The sequence below is a fragment of the Benincasa hispida genome, chromosome 10 (assembly GCF_009727055.1).
Source record: "Benincasa hispida cultivar B227 chromosome 10, ASM972705v1, whole genome shotgun sequence".
Lineage (NCBI taxonomy): Eukaryota > Viridiplantae > Streptophyta > Magnoliopsida > Cucurbitales > Cucurbitaceae > Benincasa > Benincasa hispida.
In genome coordinates, this window is record NC_052358.1 from 50,507,374 (window position 1) to 50,527,351 (window position 19,978).

Here is a 19,978-nt window from a genome sequence, read left to right on the forward strand (position 1 = left end):
ATTTTAAACATTTTGTTTAAGTTTTTATGTGATTGTTAAGATATTTTTGTGCATTTTTCTTTGTTGATTTTAAGAAATCTTTAATAATATTTATTTATTTTTATTTCAGGTTATTCGTGTAAATTCTTAAAGACCATTTTTTGGAGATTGCAAGAAGATTTTGTGAGATGATTACTTAGTTTGGTTTAGTATCTCATTTAATTTGGCTTAGTGAAAATTAAACTTTTTTTGTATAGGGGATTTGTAAGAAGTTAGAAAAACTCAAATTTAATTGCATACGCAGTTTTTGTTAGTAGAATTTTATAGCTTGTGTATTGAATATTAGTCTTAATATATAAGCTTACTTTTGTTATATTTAATCCCCAATTGATTTGTTTGAAGATTAGTTTTTGTTTGTGCATAATTAGGTATCAAGGAAATAAAAAATTGGTTATTTAATTATTACAAAAGATATATAAAATTACAAACAACTTATGCCGACATAAATAAACGTTGGCAAAAATTTATCTATTGAACTGAAATGTTGTTTAGGACTATGTTTTTTCCGACGCAAATTGTATTTTGTTGGGAAAACACATATGCCAACGCAAACAATTGCATTACGAAAAATAGTATTTATGCCGACGAAAATAGTTTTTGTCGGGATGAACTTTTTCCGACATGGATATGACAACGATTATGCCAACGCAACGCGTTGGCATAACCTATCCCAACGTTTTTAATACTTTGTCCGACGTTTTTCTGCATGGGAAAAGGTGAAAATTCTTGTAGTGTAAAAAAATACATTGAAGTTAATGCTATTGATATCATTATAAATTTTTTCACAGGTCGTGATCTTTATAAGAACTTCTCAATTATACAAACAGTACCACAGTTGCTCATTCAATCAAAACATAAACCCTTAATAGAGTTTCCAACCTCAACTCATATTAGTTCATTCTATTAGATCATCGTTCTTGTTAGCCTACTAACCATCGCTCTTCTTAATTTCTTCATTTCTCTTGCATCTTAAAAGAAAAGGAAAAAAAAAAACCTCAATAGTTAATTAAATGTTGCAGTTTATACCATATTCTATATATCATCTATATATAAAACAAATAACAGTTGGAATTCAGAAATACAAAAACAAAAAACTGTTTCTAAGCAGCCTCTAAAATTTTCCACTCTCAATTAGCATCAACAGCTTTCAAAGTAGGCATTAAAATTATAATAATAAAAAGAAAAATGGCAAAAAAAAAATCTAATAAGAGGCAATGGAACAGTTGAACCTACTGCTACAGAGTGACTCAACTTTTTTTTTTTTTTGTAGGTGCAAATTATTTAGAGAGAGAATAAATGAAAAAGGATTTCATTGAATTCATAATTCTAAATGCAGCCAGTTGGTTGAGAGTGATTGCCTCCAACTTGAAATTATTACCTTAAATCAGGGAGTTAGGTTTAAGTACAACAAAGCACGATCAACTTTAGCATAGTTTAATTGATTAATCTTTGACTAAAAATTATTTGAAGCGTTGGGTCGGCTTTATTGAAGAAGAAGGATTGTGCGCGTCGGGCCCTTCGGGTGTCATATTTTGGCTGGCCCTTCTACGATTATTATAGTTTGTGTGTATTTAGGATACAAACTATTTTCGTCTAGGTCAAGGATAAAAGTATTTGTCAATATGTCGATGTATTCGTGAATATATCTACAAATCCAAGTGTTTGACATCAATATTAAAAATCTATAGATATCTTCAACATCTTCTATAAATGTTTGCAAAACATTAAAAATGTAATCTATCCAGTCCAATATGAGTAAGAATACTGATAACAATACCCATAATTTAGCTTGGAAGTAAAAACAACTTAATTATTAATCTAAATGTGATTTATAGAAATATACGTATTGTAAAATTGAAATCTCGATATCAATATTGACATTGATATTTCAATCATTGGTCTAGATTATAATTGTTTATATTTGGGTACAAACTATTTTAACATAGGTTACAAATGGGGAAAGTAAATATGGTAGACAATTAGGGTGTAAGTTACGATAATTGGAAACTTTAACTGATATAATAAATATTGAGTGAACTATAATAGCCCCTCTATTCAAGACAAGTTAGGGGCTCAATTGCCCCGTAAGAGGTTAGAGATTCAATCTCTAATTACACGTGTTATTTGAACCTTAAAATTAAAGATGAGTTTTCAAGTTTTGAACGTGATTTTCAATACATAACTCGTTAATAATTGATATGTACTTTTGTAGAAGTCGGAGATTCGATTTTCCCCATTCCCAAAATTATTGTACTGAAAAAAAAAACTCCGTTGACTTAAACTTGATAGATCTATCTTGAATGAATTTTCTCCACGAGTTTTTGATATTTATGAGTTGAACTTCTCTACCAGACCAACTACCCATTTTTATGTACCATTTTCAAGTTTTAATGCAAGCAATAATAATAATAATAATAAAACATCACAATTTCAACTCCTTGCTTCCCTCTATTTTTTTCTTTTGTCCTTTTTCTTTTTGAGACAAAATATAAAGATATTAATGTAGCCATATTCAAAAGGGAAAATTCTTAGCCATATTTTAAAATAATTATAATAAAAAAAAACAAGTTGTTCAAATTACTTTTTTTTTATTATTAATTCTCAAAACTTATCTTTATTTTTTTAAACTCCTAAAAATTAAATAACAAAAGAAAGAAATGAATAAGTTGAAGTTGAGTTTATAAACTTAATTGTTAAAAATCAAAAACTAAAAATATTATCAAATAAGGCCTAAAATGTTATAATCTCTAACATTTAAACATTATATATACATCTTTTTAATTTATGATACTTATTATTTAAGAATTTTCAATTTAGTCTTTTTATGTGTTAGAACTTTTTTTAATTAAGTCCCCATTATTTGATAATTAATTTATTTTTCATTTTAAATTTTTAAAAAACAGATCTATTTAGTATCTAATTGAATTTTTCGGTTTTTGAAGTTTTAAAAACATTTTAAAACTTGTAAGATTTTTTTTTCTTTTTTTCTTTTTTGCTTTTTTCTTTTTTTCTTTTTTTTTTTTGGCTTAAGTAAATGGTTATTAAAACGGTTTTTGGTTTTTATAAAATGCATGTTCTATTTGATACTAGAATTGTCTTGTGGTCTGGTGTTGTCATATTTGCGATCAAATTCCAAGTTTTTGGATCAATTTCTGGAAACTACTATATATTTTACGTTTATTTACTATCCATTTTATAATAATAGTTTATATTTTTTTCAAATAAAAATAAATAATAAATAATGTAAAAAATATTTACTTATTTTACGCTTTATTTCTACATCAATTTCCATTTTTCATTTTAACAAATATCTCCTAAAGTTATTTTTAAACAATTTCAAATTTCAAAATGAAAATGGTTGAAAAATATGAATAAATTCAGAATTTTTATTATTGTTATTTAAGTATATAAAATTACAACTTTTCTTGAGAAATTGTGTTTTCTTGGAATGACTCAAGGGTGCGTGGAATACATTTTCAAATGTTTAATTTTTTTTTAGAAAAAAAAAATTAAAGTGTTTGACAATCACTTAAAATGGCTTTTGAAGTGTATTTTCACCGTTTTGATAAAAAATGTTTAAATAAAAATGAGTTTTTTTTAAAAACACTTTTTTCTTAAATCAATCCAAGCAAGTCTTTAATTTTAATGGAAGGATATGTTTTCCTCAAATTATATTATTATTATTATTATCATCATCATCATCATCATCTTGTATTTTGTTCATATAATTATTATTATTATTTTATTTTTCTTCATTTCACTTGTGATTAATCCGTGCGTTTAAAATATTGATATTGTTTTATCAATACAAACTTTTTTAATAAAAAAATTGAGAAAAAAGCTATAATTTTATAACTATGTTATCATATATAATTTTATTACTATGTATATCAAATAGAAAGTTATTTTAAAAATAATTTTATTTTATTTTTTTATGAAAAAGATAAAACAAAAAAAGTAATCAAAAACTTATTTTTGATTTTTTTTAAAAAAAACACAATTATCCGATATGTTTTTTTTATTTTGTTTAAAAAATAGAAAACTAAAAACAATTATAAAACAAGTTTTTTTTTAAAAAAAAACATAAAACTAATAGTTAACATGTATAATTTTGTTTTTTTGAAAACTAGAAACCAAAAACTGATTTTTAAAAAGAAAAACAAAAAAATCAAATGGTTATCAAACGAGACCTAAACATTCATCTTTTAAATAATGTTTTTCTTCCTCGACACCTATTATAAAATTCACCAACAATTTAGAGACTAAAATTATGTTAAGTTGTTTAGTATAATAGAAATAGAGAAATTCAAAGTATAAACTTCTTTATCAATAATATTAGTATATAATTTATGTTAGTTGACCTATCACACTTTAAAAAAAAATCATCAAAATTGAAGGAATTAAATTGAAACTTTTTAGATAATAGAGGTTTAAAGTTGGGGGTGGAAAATAACCCCTAAAATTGACAAAACCACATCATCATCTAAACATATTGTGTCAAGACATGTGGCTTAGCATTTTATTATTATTATTATTATTGGTCCATAAAAATTACCCTCTTCTTCCAACTATAGGGAATTTACTTCTCTTAAAAAAAGAAAAAATTATTTCAAATGGTAAAAAAATATTTACATGATATAACAAATCTATCAGCATCCATCATAGTTGATAGTTCTAAATTTACTATATTTTATAAATATTTTAATTTATTTTTTTATATTTAAAAATAATCCTAAAGAAAATTATGATTTTTGTTAATCAAAACAATAAAATAGTATAATTTTTAAATATGTTTAAATTTTGGGGTAATAAATTTTTAATAAACGTAGTATTTTTTAGATGTTAATCATATATATAGTATCCTTTTAAAAATAATTAATTAATAATTTATTTATTAAATATAAAATTGAGTTTTATGTCAGTGGAATTCTAACATTTCAATTTATGTTTAGTAGACATGTGAGTATACAAAGAATAAGTCGAATAGATCAAGAATCTATTAAATACAAAATTAAAAATTTGAGAATTTAGAGATTTCTTGGATACAAATGAAAATTTAAGTATCTATTAATCACTTTTAAAAGTTTAGATATATTTAATGGACATAAAATTAAAAGTTTAAGAGTCTATTAGATAATTTTTAATGTTCAACGACTTAACTGTCGTGCAATTGAAAATTTTAGAGACTTGTTAGATATTTTTAAAAGTTTATAAATCAAATAGATACGCATACCATTTATGAGTAAACTTGTAATTTAACCAAAATTTTCGTGGGACAAGGTCTATATTCAACCATAAAAAAACTAATCAAAGTAGTGGGGGTACATTTAATTTTAATTATTTTCTTCTATGCCAAAACTTATTTCCTTCTTTGTTAATAATCATTTTTTAGGAAAGTTGTTTTTATATTGAAAAATGAATATAACTTATTGCCTTGTATGCTTAATTACCATTTTTAGGGTGAAGGTGAATCCACACAATTACTATATGTAGTTCTATACAATAAACAAACAAATAAATAAATGTAAACATAGTAATTTTTAGGGAAAATATTAATTTATATCTATAAACTTTAAGTGTTGTATCAATTTTAATCTTAAACTAATAATTGTATCAATATAAACTTTGAACTTTTATAGGTGTATCAATTTAAACCCTAAATTCTCATAATTATATCAACTTAAACTCTCTATTATGTTTTATCTAAATACACTTATAAAACTTCATGGTTTAGATTTGTACACTTATGAAAATTCAGGGTTTAAATCAACACAATTACTAATATGAGTTTAAACCTCCAAAATTTAGGGTTCAAATTGATACAATTCTTATTTTAAGGTTGAAAATGATTCGATCCCCAAAGTAACTTTAGGGGTATAAAATGATATTTGTCCTAATTTTTAAAATAATTGTCATTTTAAATTAAATCATCTATAGTAATTATAACAACACTAGTTGTTCGTATAATATATATATCGATGGATAAAATATTCATTATATTCAAACCATCATAGTATATAGTAATTAGTAATTATGTGTTTTCTTTCTTTTTTTTTTTTTTTTGCGATGTTTGAAATTTCTATTGTTAGCTCCATGTGTGGAGCCCGTAGGGGCCAAGAGCATGTATCTTGTTTGACTGGTAGTAAATAGGAGTTGTACTCCTATAAAGTAATCTATATTAATATATACATAAAAGTTCGAGTTGAGTAACAAGAATGAACCAACCAATATAGTGTTGTTTGACTGGTAGTAAATAGGAGTTGTACTCCTATTGCTTGTAAAATTTTATTACAGATTTTTGTATGAGTTTTTATCTAGATTTTTAATTTTTAATGAGAGCTCAACTCATGTAAATAATAATAAAAAAGAAAGTAGGTTAAATAATGTGATATTTTGGATATAATAATGTGTCGTTTTTTAATAAATAATCAAATAATATATCTTTTTTATCAGCAACAGGATTGGACAGTTTGTAGCTTTTTTTTCCTTATTTTCAAAATCCACTTTTCAATCTCAATAACATTCAATTAAAAAAATGTCATTCATTTATTTCACATAATTTTTATATTTACATCACACTTTATACATTTTTGTTTATTTTTACGTTAGTTTTACATTCACATTTACTGATTTAGATTTTTAAAATTAATTTCAGAGTTCAAACAAGATGATTATTTGTTGTCACTCGTTTGGATATACAAACCTGACGAGTAAGTTTTAAAATCTTCTTAGACTTTAAGATTTTATGTCTTTATAATAGAATGTAAGATTCTTATTATTACTACTTTTGTAGAGTTAATAAAAAATTAATAAGGAGAGATATTATAAAAGAAAAACAATATTAGAGACGGTAAAGATATTATCTTCAAAGAAGAAAAATGTTTTTGATTCTAGTCGATCTTATACAGAAATCAATCTATAAAAACTACATGCACACCTTGGTCTAAAAATTAATTTATGATTATAATTATAATATTCAAGATCAAGTTCGTATAACATATTTACTAAAAGGTCCTTGTCAACCTCAAAATCATACTTTTCTACTTACGAATTTGGTACAAAGTCAAAATGATTTGATACAACTTGGTTAAGTGAATATTCTAATTAGTCAGAATATAACATTTCAAATGATGTTACATTTTATTTATGTTGCTATCTATTCAAACCAAAAGTAATTGAAGAGTGAGGATCGATTTTAAAGCATGAAAATTCGTAAAGAGCAATTCTAATGTAATAAATTAGTCGATATATGAAATTATGGATTTTTTTTTGTTAGACGGGTAGATATAGTACCCTCTATTCTTGGCTCCGCCACTGGTTAGCTCATCGTTTGTTTATGATAAAATTTTGATGCAGCGAGTTGATGTATTTAGGCCAAATTCATGACCAAACAAGAAAAATTCATCCCTGAAGATAGAACTCTCTCAAAGAACCAAATGTTCTATAATTATAGCCTTATATAAAAATAAGACAATTAATTAATTAATTCTAAAATACTGATTAATCTAAATTAACAACAAAATAAATATTAAACTTAAATATATACTAATTATTTTGTAATTATCTCCATCAAATTTTCAATTTGTTTGGATAGCAAGAAGATTAGTATGCTTCAACAACAACATTAATAATTTTTATAATAATATTACAAATTTCTTTTGACTCGTGTTTTTTAAAATTAAGCATGATGTAAATGTTCTATAATTTATATCCAAAGGATAAACTTTAAAGTCTTACCACGCTATACTAAAAAATAAAATTAAAAAAGGAACAATGTTGTATTTTGAATTAATCAATTTTATATAAATAATTAGAACTCTACAATTGCAAAAACTTATTTATTTAGGATGGAATGAGCAAAAAAAAAAAAAAAAATAAATCATAATTATTATACAAATAATACATTGCTTGTTTAAATGAATCACTTCATTTTAATAGTAATTAGAACTAGAGAGAGAAGAAAAAAAAGGATTTCTAAAAATGCAAGTCTATATGATTAACTCATTCAAAAAGGGAAAAAATAGAAAATATATGATTAATCACCCTTTACATCCAACAACTAATGGGAATCCAACCAAATTCTATAATTGAACTTGTCAAAATAAATAAATAAATAAAATAAAATAAAATAAACAAAAACAAACTACTTTTATTATTATTATTATTGTATGACTTTGTTATAAAGAATTATATCAAGTAGAGGAAAGGATAGGGAAAATAAATTAAATTAACAAGGAGAAAAGAAAAAGGCAAACCAATAGCCTAGAGAATGTGCCATGACATGTGACCTCCAAACTACAATAAAAGTGATACCATATTTTACCAAAAAAAATATACCAAATTAATTTTTATTCTTTAGATTTTCAATATCTTTTTGGGATGATTGTTTTTAATGACAAAATTATAAGAGATATTTGAATATAATAAAATATCACTGTTTATCATTGATATAAAGTGACATTTTCTTATATTTGAAAATAAACTTAATTTTGCTATATTATTTAATTTCTCATCCTATTCTCTCCAATATAAACATTAAAAAACAAATAAGAAGAAGAGAAATAAAAAAACAAAAGAAATCAAGAAATAGGGCACTCCTTCTAAATGGAAAACATAGGAAAAAGAAAAAGGAAAGAAGAAGCTTACATCTAGAAAATTCAATACAATTGATTCAATATGCTAGAAAATTATTGGATGATATATAATTAAATTTACCTTTATCTATTAGCTTAAGTTAAGATGGTATCAGAGCAGGTTGCTTCAAGAGGTTCGGTATTCAAATCCATGCAATATCATTTTCTCTCCATTTAATATTGATTTCACTTGTTGGATTTTCTTTGTAATTCTAACTCACAAGTGAGAGGAGTGTTGGATGATATATACTTAAATTTTATTTTATTTGATTTTTTTGAAGAATTATTTCATTTAAAAAAATCAATAAGTTATTACCCATCGAAATTTATTTTAAAGAGTTACAGGTAAATTTTTATTGCATAGTTGTTAAAGTGTTGAAATAAAATTTTTTATTGAGTAAATAATAAATATTAAGGGATGAAATAAATATATAATCAAGATTTAAAAATTTTTAGCGTAAGGAGGAGGCGTTAAATTATTTTCTTTTTCTTAGATTGAGAAACGGTTGAATCAATTCGACTTTATAAGTTAACTTGCCACCATAAATATAGTTAAATGAAGTAGGTTAATAATTGAGTCGTCAAATTAAAAATTAAATAAATCATAAATTCAAAAATATTCTTAGACTTATTTTTTATTTTATCAAACAATAATAAATGATAAAAATATTTTTAAATTCATATTACTTTAAATAATTTAAATATTACTTGAGTGTTCATACTTTTGATTATGCTTTATTTTAATCTTTATATTTTCAAATTTGGTTCACTTTAGTCCCTATATTTTTCAAAATGTTCATTTTGGTCATTGTACTATTAACTTTGGTTTATTTTTGTTTTTATATATCTAAAAAAAATGATAATATCGGTCCTTCATTTTCATGAATCAAAATGGTCACTTCTTAAAAATATATATAAGGACAAAAATGAACCAAATTTAAACGTACAGCGATCAAAATGAATATTTCAAAAGTATAACGATTAAAATAAATCAAAATAAAAAATAAAAAATGAACAAAAATTAAAAGAATAGAAATTAGAATAGTATCTTGTCTTAATTTAAATTTAAATTTGTAGTTTGAACTGCAAGAGAAATTATTTTATTTCTTCTTTATTTTTTTAAAGTAGAAAAAACCAATAAAAAAACAAAATCACAACAAAATTGTGGAAGGTTAAACAATTTGTCATCATTAGCAAACTAGATTAAAATGATTCAATAAAATTTCTAATTTTTAGTTCAATTAACATAAAATATAGGTTAATTGAAATCTTATCTATTTATTATTTTATTAATTACATTTAGATACCACATCATCAATAGGAAACTGGTGTACATTATGAATTCCACTCCAAAAAAAAATTGACTTTGGTCTCAATTTTACTTTTCAACTAAAATATCTTTAAATTTGGACTAATGTTTTACTTTTCAATTAATGCAACATCGTATCCATTAAACACGAGATATTTTTTTTTATCACAATTATTTGCCATCTGTATAAATAATTTATCTAATTGAATATTAACTTTGGCTACGAAACAAATATATCGAAGTAAGTTCTAGAATTTTTTAACAAGTAAATGTTAAATTATACTCCAATAAGTATATTAATTTATACCATTTGAAATGCAACTTATAATTTTATCAATTAAAATTCTAAAATTTCTCGAGTGAACCAATTTAAACTCTATTACCTAAAAAAATCGTCAATTTTATCAATTATAATCGTTCATTTTATTAATTTAAAATTTAAAAAGTTATGAATTACACATATGAATAAATGCATAAACACATTTCAAAGATAAGGTAAATGAAATGCCCGAATAGAATCACCAATCACAATTTAAGAATATAATTGAAACAACTATAAGTCTCATACAATATTCTTTCAACCAAATTTGAAAGAATATGTAAATTGATGCGCTCACGATACTTCAAATTTAAATTGATAAAATTATTAATTATATATATATATATAGAAAGGAGGATTTTAAAAAATAGAAAGATAAGGGAAACTATTTACACAAAATAGCAAAATTTTAATATTATTTAATAGGGGCTAATAGAAGTCTATCAATATATATATATATATATGGGGATTTTCAAAAATAGAAAAATAAGGGAACTATTTACATAAAATAGCAAAATTTTAATCATTTGATCATAGAAGTCTATTAGTGATAGAAACAGATAAAAAATTATCAGTATCTATTATTTATTTTTTTATTATTTTTGTAAATAGTTTGACATTTTTCTATGTAATTTTTTTATATATATTAATTAAATTAATAATGAGTATGGAATAAATATAAGAAGATGTCATATGTGATAGAATAAAAAATACAAAATGTGATCCAAATACTAACATGATCAAGTTTTGACTTTTGACCAATGAGAGTTCTCACTTGCATACATAAAGATCCAATATTTTCCCTCCCAATAAACTCTCTTCCCTTCGCAATTAAAATGAAACATCATTTTCTTTTAATTTTTAAGAATGCAACAAAGCAATGGTTAGTAGTAGTAATTCAATTTTTATCATCTCTTATTTTGTATTTTTTTTTTTTTAAATCGAGTTAAATAAATATGTGAGAGTAGAGATTTAAATATCTGACTTGTTACAGTTATATGTATTGATCAATTGAGTTATACTTAGGTTGATAAGATCTCGACATTTCTTATAAGAAAAATATTTTAATATTTTAATTATCCAATAGAGTACTTAAAAGTTAAAAGTTAAGGATTAAAACAAAGTAAACATACTACAAAGACAAATAATTACAAATTTAGTTAGAATTCACAAATGTTGATTTGAACACGCATGAAAAAAAAAAAAAAAAAACATTCACACACGATAAATCAATAAATGTCGAGAAGATAACTATATGTTGAATTGCAAATGTAGTTCCTAAATTTTAAATAGGTCACCGAGTTTTGAATTTTGTATCTTATAAATTTCTAGCAAATAAAACATTTTAAAAATTCATTATAAAACTGAAAAGGCTAAAATCTTATAACGCATAAAATTTACTGAAAAACGAATTTGATAAAGGCAAATTAGATCCCAAATTAAAATTGTTCGATTAGAGGCTAAAAGATGTTGGACACTTTTCGGAGGTTTAATAATTTTATTAGACAAAATATAACTCAACATTAAATTAATATAAACTCGTTCTCTTGAGATGGGGGGTTAAATTTCCACACACGAAGGAAAAAAAAAGTTATAGCCTTAAACTTACTTTTGAGGTTGTATTAATTAAAACTTTAAACTAATAATTATATCAATTAAAACCATAAAACTTTCATAATTATATTAAGTTAGAACTTCCATTATAAATTCGTTTTAAAACCATTAATGCATAACATATGCTTATTTAAATACATTGATTAATGTAAATTAGAGAGCCATACAAGAATCATATAGATAATATCCATTTTTTAAAATTAAATTTAAGGGGTGAGATTTTTGGAGAAAATAACTTTATTTCAGCAATTTAAAAATCAGGTACTGATAGCTATAAACCATCGATAAATTGTCAAAACCTTTAAAATTTAAATTAATACAAGTTTATAGTAGAAATACATATCAATTTATACCACTAAACTTTAGGACTGTTTTCAGATAAAGAAAAATGAGCAAACTTATTTACAAATATAATAGACCGCGATATGCCACGATAGACACTATCACTGTACATTTTGTTCTACTTGAAAATATTTCAGCAGTTTTACCATTTAAAATAATTACTTTAAACTTTAGGATTACAACTAGGGGTGTTCAAATATCCCGACAATCTAAATAATCCGAACTATCTAACTCGAAATGTAAAGGTTGGGTTGTGTTAGTTTTGTTTTTAGGTTCGTTGGGTTATTTTATTATTTTTTTAATTTTTGTTGGGTTGGGTTGGATCGTGGGTTGTTAAAAAAAATTGGGTTGACCAAACCCAACCCGAATTTTATATATATTTCTCTTTGTTTAAAGTCTGAATACTCTGTATTGATTAGCTTGTGAATTTTTGATATTTTTTTTCTTTTAAAATTGTTATGATATTTATCTTTGTTTAAAATTTACAATAAATATCATAAATATTTGGTATTTAGATTCGAATTTGATGAGATTTGAGTTATTAGTGTATACAAATTTATATATTTTTAATTAAAAAGAAAAGAATAAGTTATAACCTGACAACCAAACCCGAATTTTAAGGATTGAGTTGTAGACTTTATTTAGGTCCTTTGGGTGGCCAACCCAACTAACTCAAATTTTCAAGTTGGTCCAAAAAACACATCAACCCAATCAAACCTATGTACACCCTAGTTATAACAATTTAATCTATATATTAATAATTGTATCAATTTAACTTTAAACTTTTGTAAATTTATTAATTTACACCCTCTACAATGTTCTATTTAGAAAAATCTCATGTGAGACTTATAATTATATCGATTAAGTTTCTAAACTTTCATAAACCGATGAATTTAGATTTTTAGTCATAATTTACTTTGAGAATCGTCATGTATTTACTTTAATCATTTATTTTGTAGAAGAATGATTTTAAAAGATAATCGTGATAAAATGTATAATTCAACATATGACAGTTTAATTGACCCATATCGTAAATTTTATATTAATGTATTTACAAAAAATTTACATTTTAATGGATACAACCTCAAAATTAATTTTTTCCCCCTTTTTTTAATCGTGATGTTTTGAATCCTAAAAAAGCTCTCGTATTACAGTGGTATCGTCACTTCACCCTGTCGCTTCCATGTCACAGGGAGAGAGATGTACCATCAACAAACATGGGAAACAGTGAGAGAGATTCAAAAAATTCCATTAACTTAATTCTTTCTTCCATTAAAAAAGAGAGAAGAAGAAGAAGAAAGAAAAAGTGGAAACCCCAAAAAATTTCTTAAAGAAAAGAAAAAGCTCAATCAAAAGCAAGCAGGAAAGGCAAGCGGGTTTGTGGTTTTTGGGGCTAAGCTGTAGTGGTAGGCGCCATAGCCGAAGGTCAAACAAACCCCACTTCCCCAAAAGTGATTTTTCTCACACTCACAGTCTCTTCCACCTCGCCGCTGCCGGACCCGCCGTGCTCCACCACCACCACCGCCGCCCCATTTCACTCTCTTTCTACCCTTTTACTTTTCCATCTCTTTATTGTTTCACAAGAATTGTAATTAAGAGAGAGAGAGAGAGAGAGAGAGAGAGAGAGAGACAGCGCAGTTTCTCTTGACCGAAGATCTCTATTAAAAAAGGGAGAAAACAAAACTGTGTTGTTTGTCAATTTTTTAAGTTTCCCCTTCTTCCTCTCTCATTTTTTTTCAGTTTTTTTTAACCCCTTTTGCTGTCTCTCTCTGTCTTTTCAATTTGTCAAACTACCCATTTTCAGGAACTGAAAGAAGAGGTTTCTGTGATCGAGCTGAAGAGGAAAAAGAGGTAAAGGGTTTTTGTTTTCTCTCTGTTTAACACTTGTTTTATTTATTGAGAGAGTGTGAGTTTTGAAGATAGAGAGAAAGGGGAATGCAGTTTTCTGTAATGGGTTTGTGTAACTTTAAGCAATTTGATTATGGTCAAACGTATGAGGATTTGGTGAAAGGGATTTTGAGATAAGGGGAAGATTGAAGGGACTTTGGATCTACAGCTTTTTTGGGTTCATGAGCTGTGGTGGGAGGATATGCGAAACGTAATATGTTTCACGTTCTTGCCCTTGTTGTTGTTGCTGTGTTTTGAGCCTACATTTCAACAGCTGAGTTTGAGAACTGAACGTGTAGCTCTTCTCAACCTCAGATCGTCTTTGGGTTTGAGGAGCAAGGACTGGCCCATCAAAGCTGACCCTTGCTCTGTTTGGAATGGTATACAATGTCAAAATGGTCGAGTTGTTGGGATCAATGTTTCTGGATTTCGAAGGACTCGGATTGGTAGTCGAAACCCACAATTTGTTGTTGATGCTTTAGCTAATTTGACTCTTCTTCAGTCTTTTAATGCTTCTAATTTCTTGCTTCCGGGAGTAATTCCTGATTGGTTTGGTTCAAGTCTCAAGTCTCTGCAAGTTCTTGATCTTCGTTTTTGTTCTATCCTTGGTCCTATTCCATTGAGTTTTGGAAATTTGGCAAATCTAACCAGTTTATATCTGTCCAATAACGAACTCAACGGGACTATTCCTGCAAGTATTGGTCAACTTATTCAACTTTCTGTGCTTGATCTTTCGCATAATGAACTCACTGGATCTATTCCTTTGTCTTTTTCATCTCTTGGGAACCTTTCTTTCCTTGACCTTTCTTCAAATCGTTTAGATGGGTCAATTCCCACCCTCATTGGGTCCATTAGGCAGCTTCAGAATTTGAATCTTTCCAGCAATAATATTAATTCTTCATTGCCTGCTTCACTCGGGGACCTGGGTAGATTGGTAGACCTCGATCTCAGTTTCAACAAATTGTCCGGGCTGCTACCGCAAGATTTGAGGAGCATGAGCAGGTTGCAGAGAATGGTAATTGGGAATAATTTACTTGGTGGATCATTGCCGGAAGATTTATTTCCTTCTCTTAGGCAACTGCAGGCATTGGTTCTTAATGACAATGCTTTTACTGGTGCAGTCCCCGACGTATTGTTCTTGATGCCTGGATTGCGTCTTCTCGATATCTCTGGAAATAATTTCACTGGTATGCTGCCTAATTCAAGCTCAGCTTTGAATTCAACCGGTGGAACATTGAATATATCTCGAAATATGTTTTACGGTAGCCTCATGCCTGTTATAGGAAGATTCAGTGCTGTTGATCTATCTGGAAATTATTTTGAAGGCAGAGTTCCAAACTTTGTGCCAAGGGATGCATCTCTTGAGAGTAATTGTCTTCAAAATGTATCCAGTCAGAGGACATTGGCCGACTGCTCCGCATTTTATACTGAAAAAGGCCTTAGTTTTGATAATTTTGGCAAACCGAACTCTGTACAACCTCCTTTAACAGAAAAATCTGGCAAGAACAATAAAAGGGTAATCATATTAGCCAGCGTTTTAGGAGGGGTTGGATTTATTGTCCTTCTAGTGTTGCTGGTAATGCTACTGTTTCTATATATTGGTGGCAAGAGAGCGACCGGAAATCAAAGGGGGGTTAGTGTGGGACCAATACCCACTGGCAGTAGTGAACCGCCTCCAGGCCTATCGATTAACTTTGCAAGTTTAGGTGACGTTTTTACAGATAAACAGCTTCTTCAGGCTACTGGTGGCTTAAGTGATGAGAACTTAATCAAACTTGGCCACTCTGGGGATCTATTTCGTGGTGTCTTGGACAATGGGGCCAATGTTGTCATCAAAAAGATCGACTTGCGGACGGTTAAAAAGGAAACTTACCTAGTGGAATTGGATTTGTTTAGTAAGGTGTCACATACAAGATTGGTTCCCCTTTTAGGACACTGCCTAGATAATGAGCATGAGAAGTACTTGATTTACAAATATATGCCAAATGGAGACTTGGCGAGTTCCTTGGTCAGGAAAACTAATGGTGATGATGAAAACATACAATCTTTGGATTGGATAACAAGGCTTAAAATTGCATTAGGAGCTGCAGAAGGTCTTGCTTATATGCATCATGAATGTTCTCCTCCGCTCGTACATAGGTACTTAGAAGCTTTAATTATTGCCTTCTCTCTTTTGAGTTTTATTGACGTGTATAATATCAATTGCTTGAGTTAACTTATCATCGTTTTGCGACTTTCATGGATGAGATCAGCATATGGGTGATTGGTCTACTATTATCTTTTTCGTTTTGATACAGTCATTATCTTGTTTCTCTTATTCTTTAGATATATTCTAATAGTGAATTTAGTCACTCTGACCAAATTTATCAGTAAACAAAAGTTCAGCTCTGTTATCATTTAAGTATTGTTCTTATCATTGCTATTCTTTGATGGAAACATACGCTGTTGTTAGTAATGAAAGAAAAAACCACTAGAAAGCATAAGAATTACAAGGAAGGTTCCCCAGCCCTTGGTTATCCATTAACAAGGGGTAATTATAGAAGGATTTTGCCGCGTGAACTCAAAGTGAGATGTTAAAATGAGTCAAATCTCAAAGCTCTTCTCCTGTTTCTATTTAAATCCATGGAAGGTGTTTTTTTTAACTTAACATTATATTGACTTCTCTGCACTTGTTGATGACAAGAAAATATACTGATGACAACTGACACCTTAGTAACATTTTTTTTTTTGGTCATTGAAGAGATGTTCAAGCTAGCAGTATACTTCTTGATGATAAATTCGAAGTCCGACTCGGGAGCTTGAGTGAAGTTTGCGCCCAAGATGGGGACAGCCACCAGAATCGAATTTCCAGGTTGCTTCGGTTGCCACAGTAAGTATTCACCTTACCTGATAAATATTCCCTTGACTTTTCTCCCCAGGACTACCTCAAATGAAGGTTATTTTCAAGTAATTAGGATTCCTGTTCCTATCTTGTCAGCAAAATTCATCACTTGTTGCTTTAACTCCAGGATATCAATATGATCTAAGAAATGAAACATTATATTTCTCCTCATTACAATTTTTTACTTCCTATGATCAAAATATGGAGTATTTCAAATCCATTTTCTCATTCTAGCCTAAAAAATATTTGTTATTTCAAGTATGTAATAATCATTCTCTCTTTAAAATGTGCAGGTCATCAGAGCAAGGTTCTTCTGGTATGTTCAAACTTACATTTTGTTTTCCACTCGAGACTAAAGATTTTACTTTGCCATGCTTGACTTTAGAACTACGTTTCACAGAAAAAGAAATCTCTATTATTTATGCTTCACAGGTTGTAATGGTGTGGGTGTTTAACACTATTGTATTTGTAAGAATTCACTATTTACCATTAAAATAGGGAAAAAATACCTTTTTAGTCCCTATGTTTTGGGTTTAATTTCCATTTGGTCCGTAAGTTTCAAAATGATACACTTTTAGGTCTTAAGTTTTGAGTTTGCTTTCAATTTAGTCCCTAGGTTTTAAAATATTACAATTTTACCCTTGAAGTTTGAATTTAGTTTCAATTTCGTCCCTAGGTTTCAAGATTTACCCTTTTGACCTCGATTTTTCACTAAATACTATTAATTAATTAAAAATTATTATGAAGTGAAATGTTGAATAAGTAGTGAAACTTAATGAATTATAATTTTTTTTAATTCATTTAAATTAATCAATAGACTTTAATTGATAATTAAGTCTGAGAGTGAGTATTTAGTAAAAACCAGGATTAAAAGTGTAAATTTTGAAATCTAGGGACCATATCGAAACAAAACTCAAATCTTAAAGGGTAAAATTGTAACATTTTGACATCTATAGAATAAATTGAAACCAAACTTACAATTTAAGGACTAAAAGTGTAATATCTTGAAACCTAGACACTAAATAGAAACTAATTCCTAAATATAGAGACAAAAAAATGTACTTTTTCCTTTAAACTATGTTGGGTACTGTACATATGAGGTCGACTTGATCGAGCAAATCTTCTGTGAATGGAAATTTGATGCATTCTTCTGTCAAAAACACAAGTTTGGAAATGCATCGAGTTTCTGTTGAGGTCGAGTTGTCCTGCTACATTGACAGCAGAATGACGAATTTGTATTGAATCTGAAATATATATATAGACTTTAATGATTTAGTCTGAAATTGGCCCCATATTTGAAACTGTCTTGAATCTAAGATCCCTTTCTTAAATGGAAATTTGTAGGCTCTCAAACATCAGTATGTTCCTACGATGTTTACTGCTTTGGGAAGGTGTTATTAGAGCTAGTGACTGGCAAGGTTGGCATCAGTGCTACCCCAGATACCCAATTGAAGGAATTTTATGATCAAACATTCCCATACATCAGCATCCATGACAAAGAAATGGTGAGCAAAATCATCGATCCGAACCTGATTTTCGATGAAGATTTTCTGGAGGAAGTGTGGGCTATGGCTGTTGTTGCGAAGTCATGCTTGAACCCGAAGCCTTCAAGACGACCGCAGATGAGATACATCCTAAAGGCTTTGGAGAATCCTTTAAAGGTAGTGAGAGAAGAAAGTTCAGGTTCAGCAAGGCTGCGAGCGACTTCTTCACGAAGCTGGAATGCAGCTTTGTTTGGGAGCTGGCGGCAGAGCCTATCGGATCTAACGGTTCTACCAGCTGCCACAATGTCAAAGGCAGTGGGAGGTAGCTTCAAGCAGTCAGGAACTTCAGGTTCACAAGGTAGTGGCCAGAACAACAGCGGTGAAGCTTCACGGAGAAGGCACTCGAAAGAGATATTTCCAGAGCCACCGGATGAGCAAGGTGAGAGAGCAGAGTATCATTACCAGTAAAGAAAATTCATTGATCTTGATTCTTTGTCAATAACAAACACAGCAGGCATCCAAATTAAGAGAGCCTGAGAACTGCTCGACTCGTCGGGTTTTCCTTTCGGGTTTTGTAGTTGGAGAGGGCGGCGGACACCCTGAGCTCTTTCTGCCATGGAAAATTGTCAATTCTTTGAGAAATGTATGGGTTTTTTTTGTTGGTGATTTTATGTTTTGTAGTAGAAGGCATGGCCTTCAGGCTTTATATAGGCTTATCTGGTTCTTGTTTGTTCCTATTATTATTTTATACCTTTTTTTGTTTATCTTTTTTTTTTCTTTTCCCCCCCTCTATTTATTTGATTTTAGGTTTAGCCTTTTTTGGGAATGTAAATTGATAATTGTGATTGTTTACTTGCCAATAAGAAAAAGGAATTGTTCTCTACGTAGCACAAAAAATGTTTTGTTATGAATATTTTGTTTTACCCAGCAAATTAGGGTTCAACGTGGAGTCCTTTTTTTTTTGTTATACCATAAAAATTACATAAATGCCAATAATAAGATTTTAAAATATTTAATTATATTTGTTAGTTCGGCTAATTCAAACATAATTTAGTGAAAAGAGTAGTAATTACTATCTGGTATCTAATAGATCATTAAAAATATTTAATATGTCCATGTTTTGACACATTTTTACTAAGAAAAAATCAATCGATTTATTGGATGTAAAATTGAATTTTTTATCCAATAAAATCCTAAACTTTCAATTTTGTGTCATTATCGTGAATTTTAAATAAAGAAATGTTAAAAATGTCTCAAGAGCTTATTAAACACAAAATTAAAAATTCAATAACTTATTAGACACAAAATTAAGAGTTTAAGGATCTTTATTAGTTACTTTTTAGAGTTCATGGACATTAAATATAAAATCGAAAGTTTAGGGACATGTTTGTCATTAGATCTGTTTGCTCGAGGTTTTCAAATAAATGTGATTTATGGAGTTGAACTTGTTTATGTAGATTTATGCGACTG

At 27.9% G+C, this 19,978-nt stretch overlaps 1 protein-coding gene across 1 annotated transcript; it reads left to right on the plus strand.

The window, feature by feature from the left end:
- The first annotated feature begins 13,435 nt into the window (after positions 1 to 13,435).
- LOC120088490 (probable LRR receptor-like serine/threonine-protein kinase At2g16250) lies at positions 13,436 to 19,405 on the plus strand. The gene is made up of 4 exons (XM_039045832.1): positions 13,436 to 16,282; positions 16,884 to 17,012; positions 17,318 to 17,340; positions 18,369 to 19,405. Exons 1-4 carry the CDS (start codon positions 14,346 to 14,348, stop codon positions 18,974 to 18,976), a joined length of 2,697 nt encoding a protein of 898 aa, XP_038901760.1. The 5' UTR covers positions 13,436 to 14,345; the 3' UTR covers positions 18,977 to 19,405.
- The last annotated feature ends 573 nt before the right edge of the window (positions 19,406 to 19,978 follow it).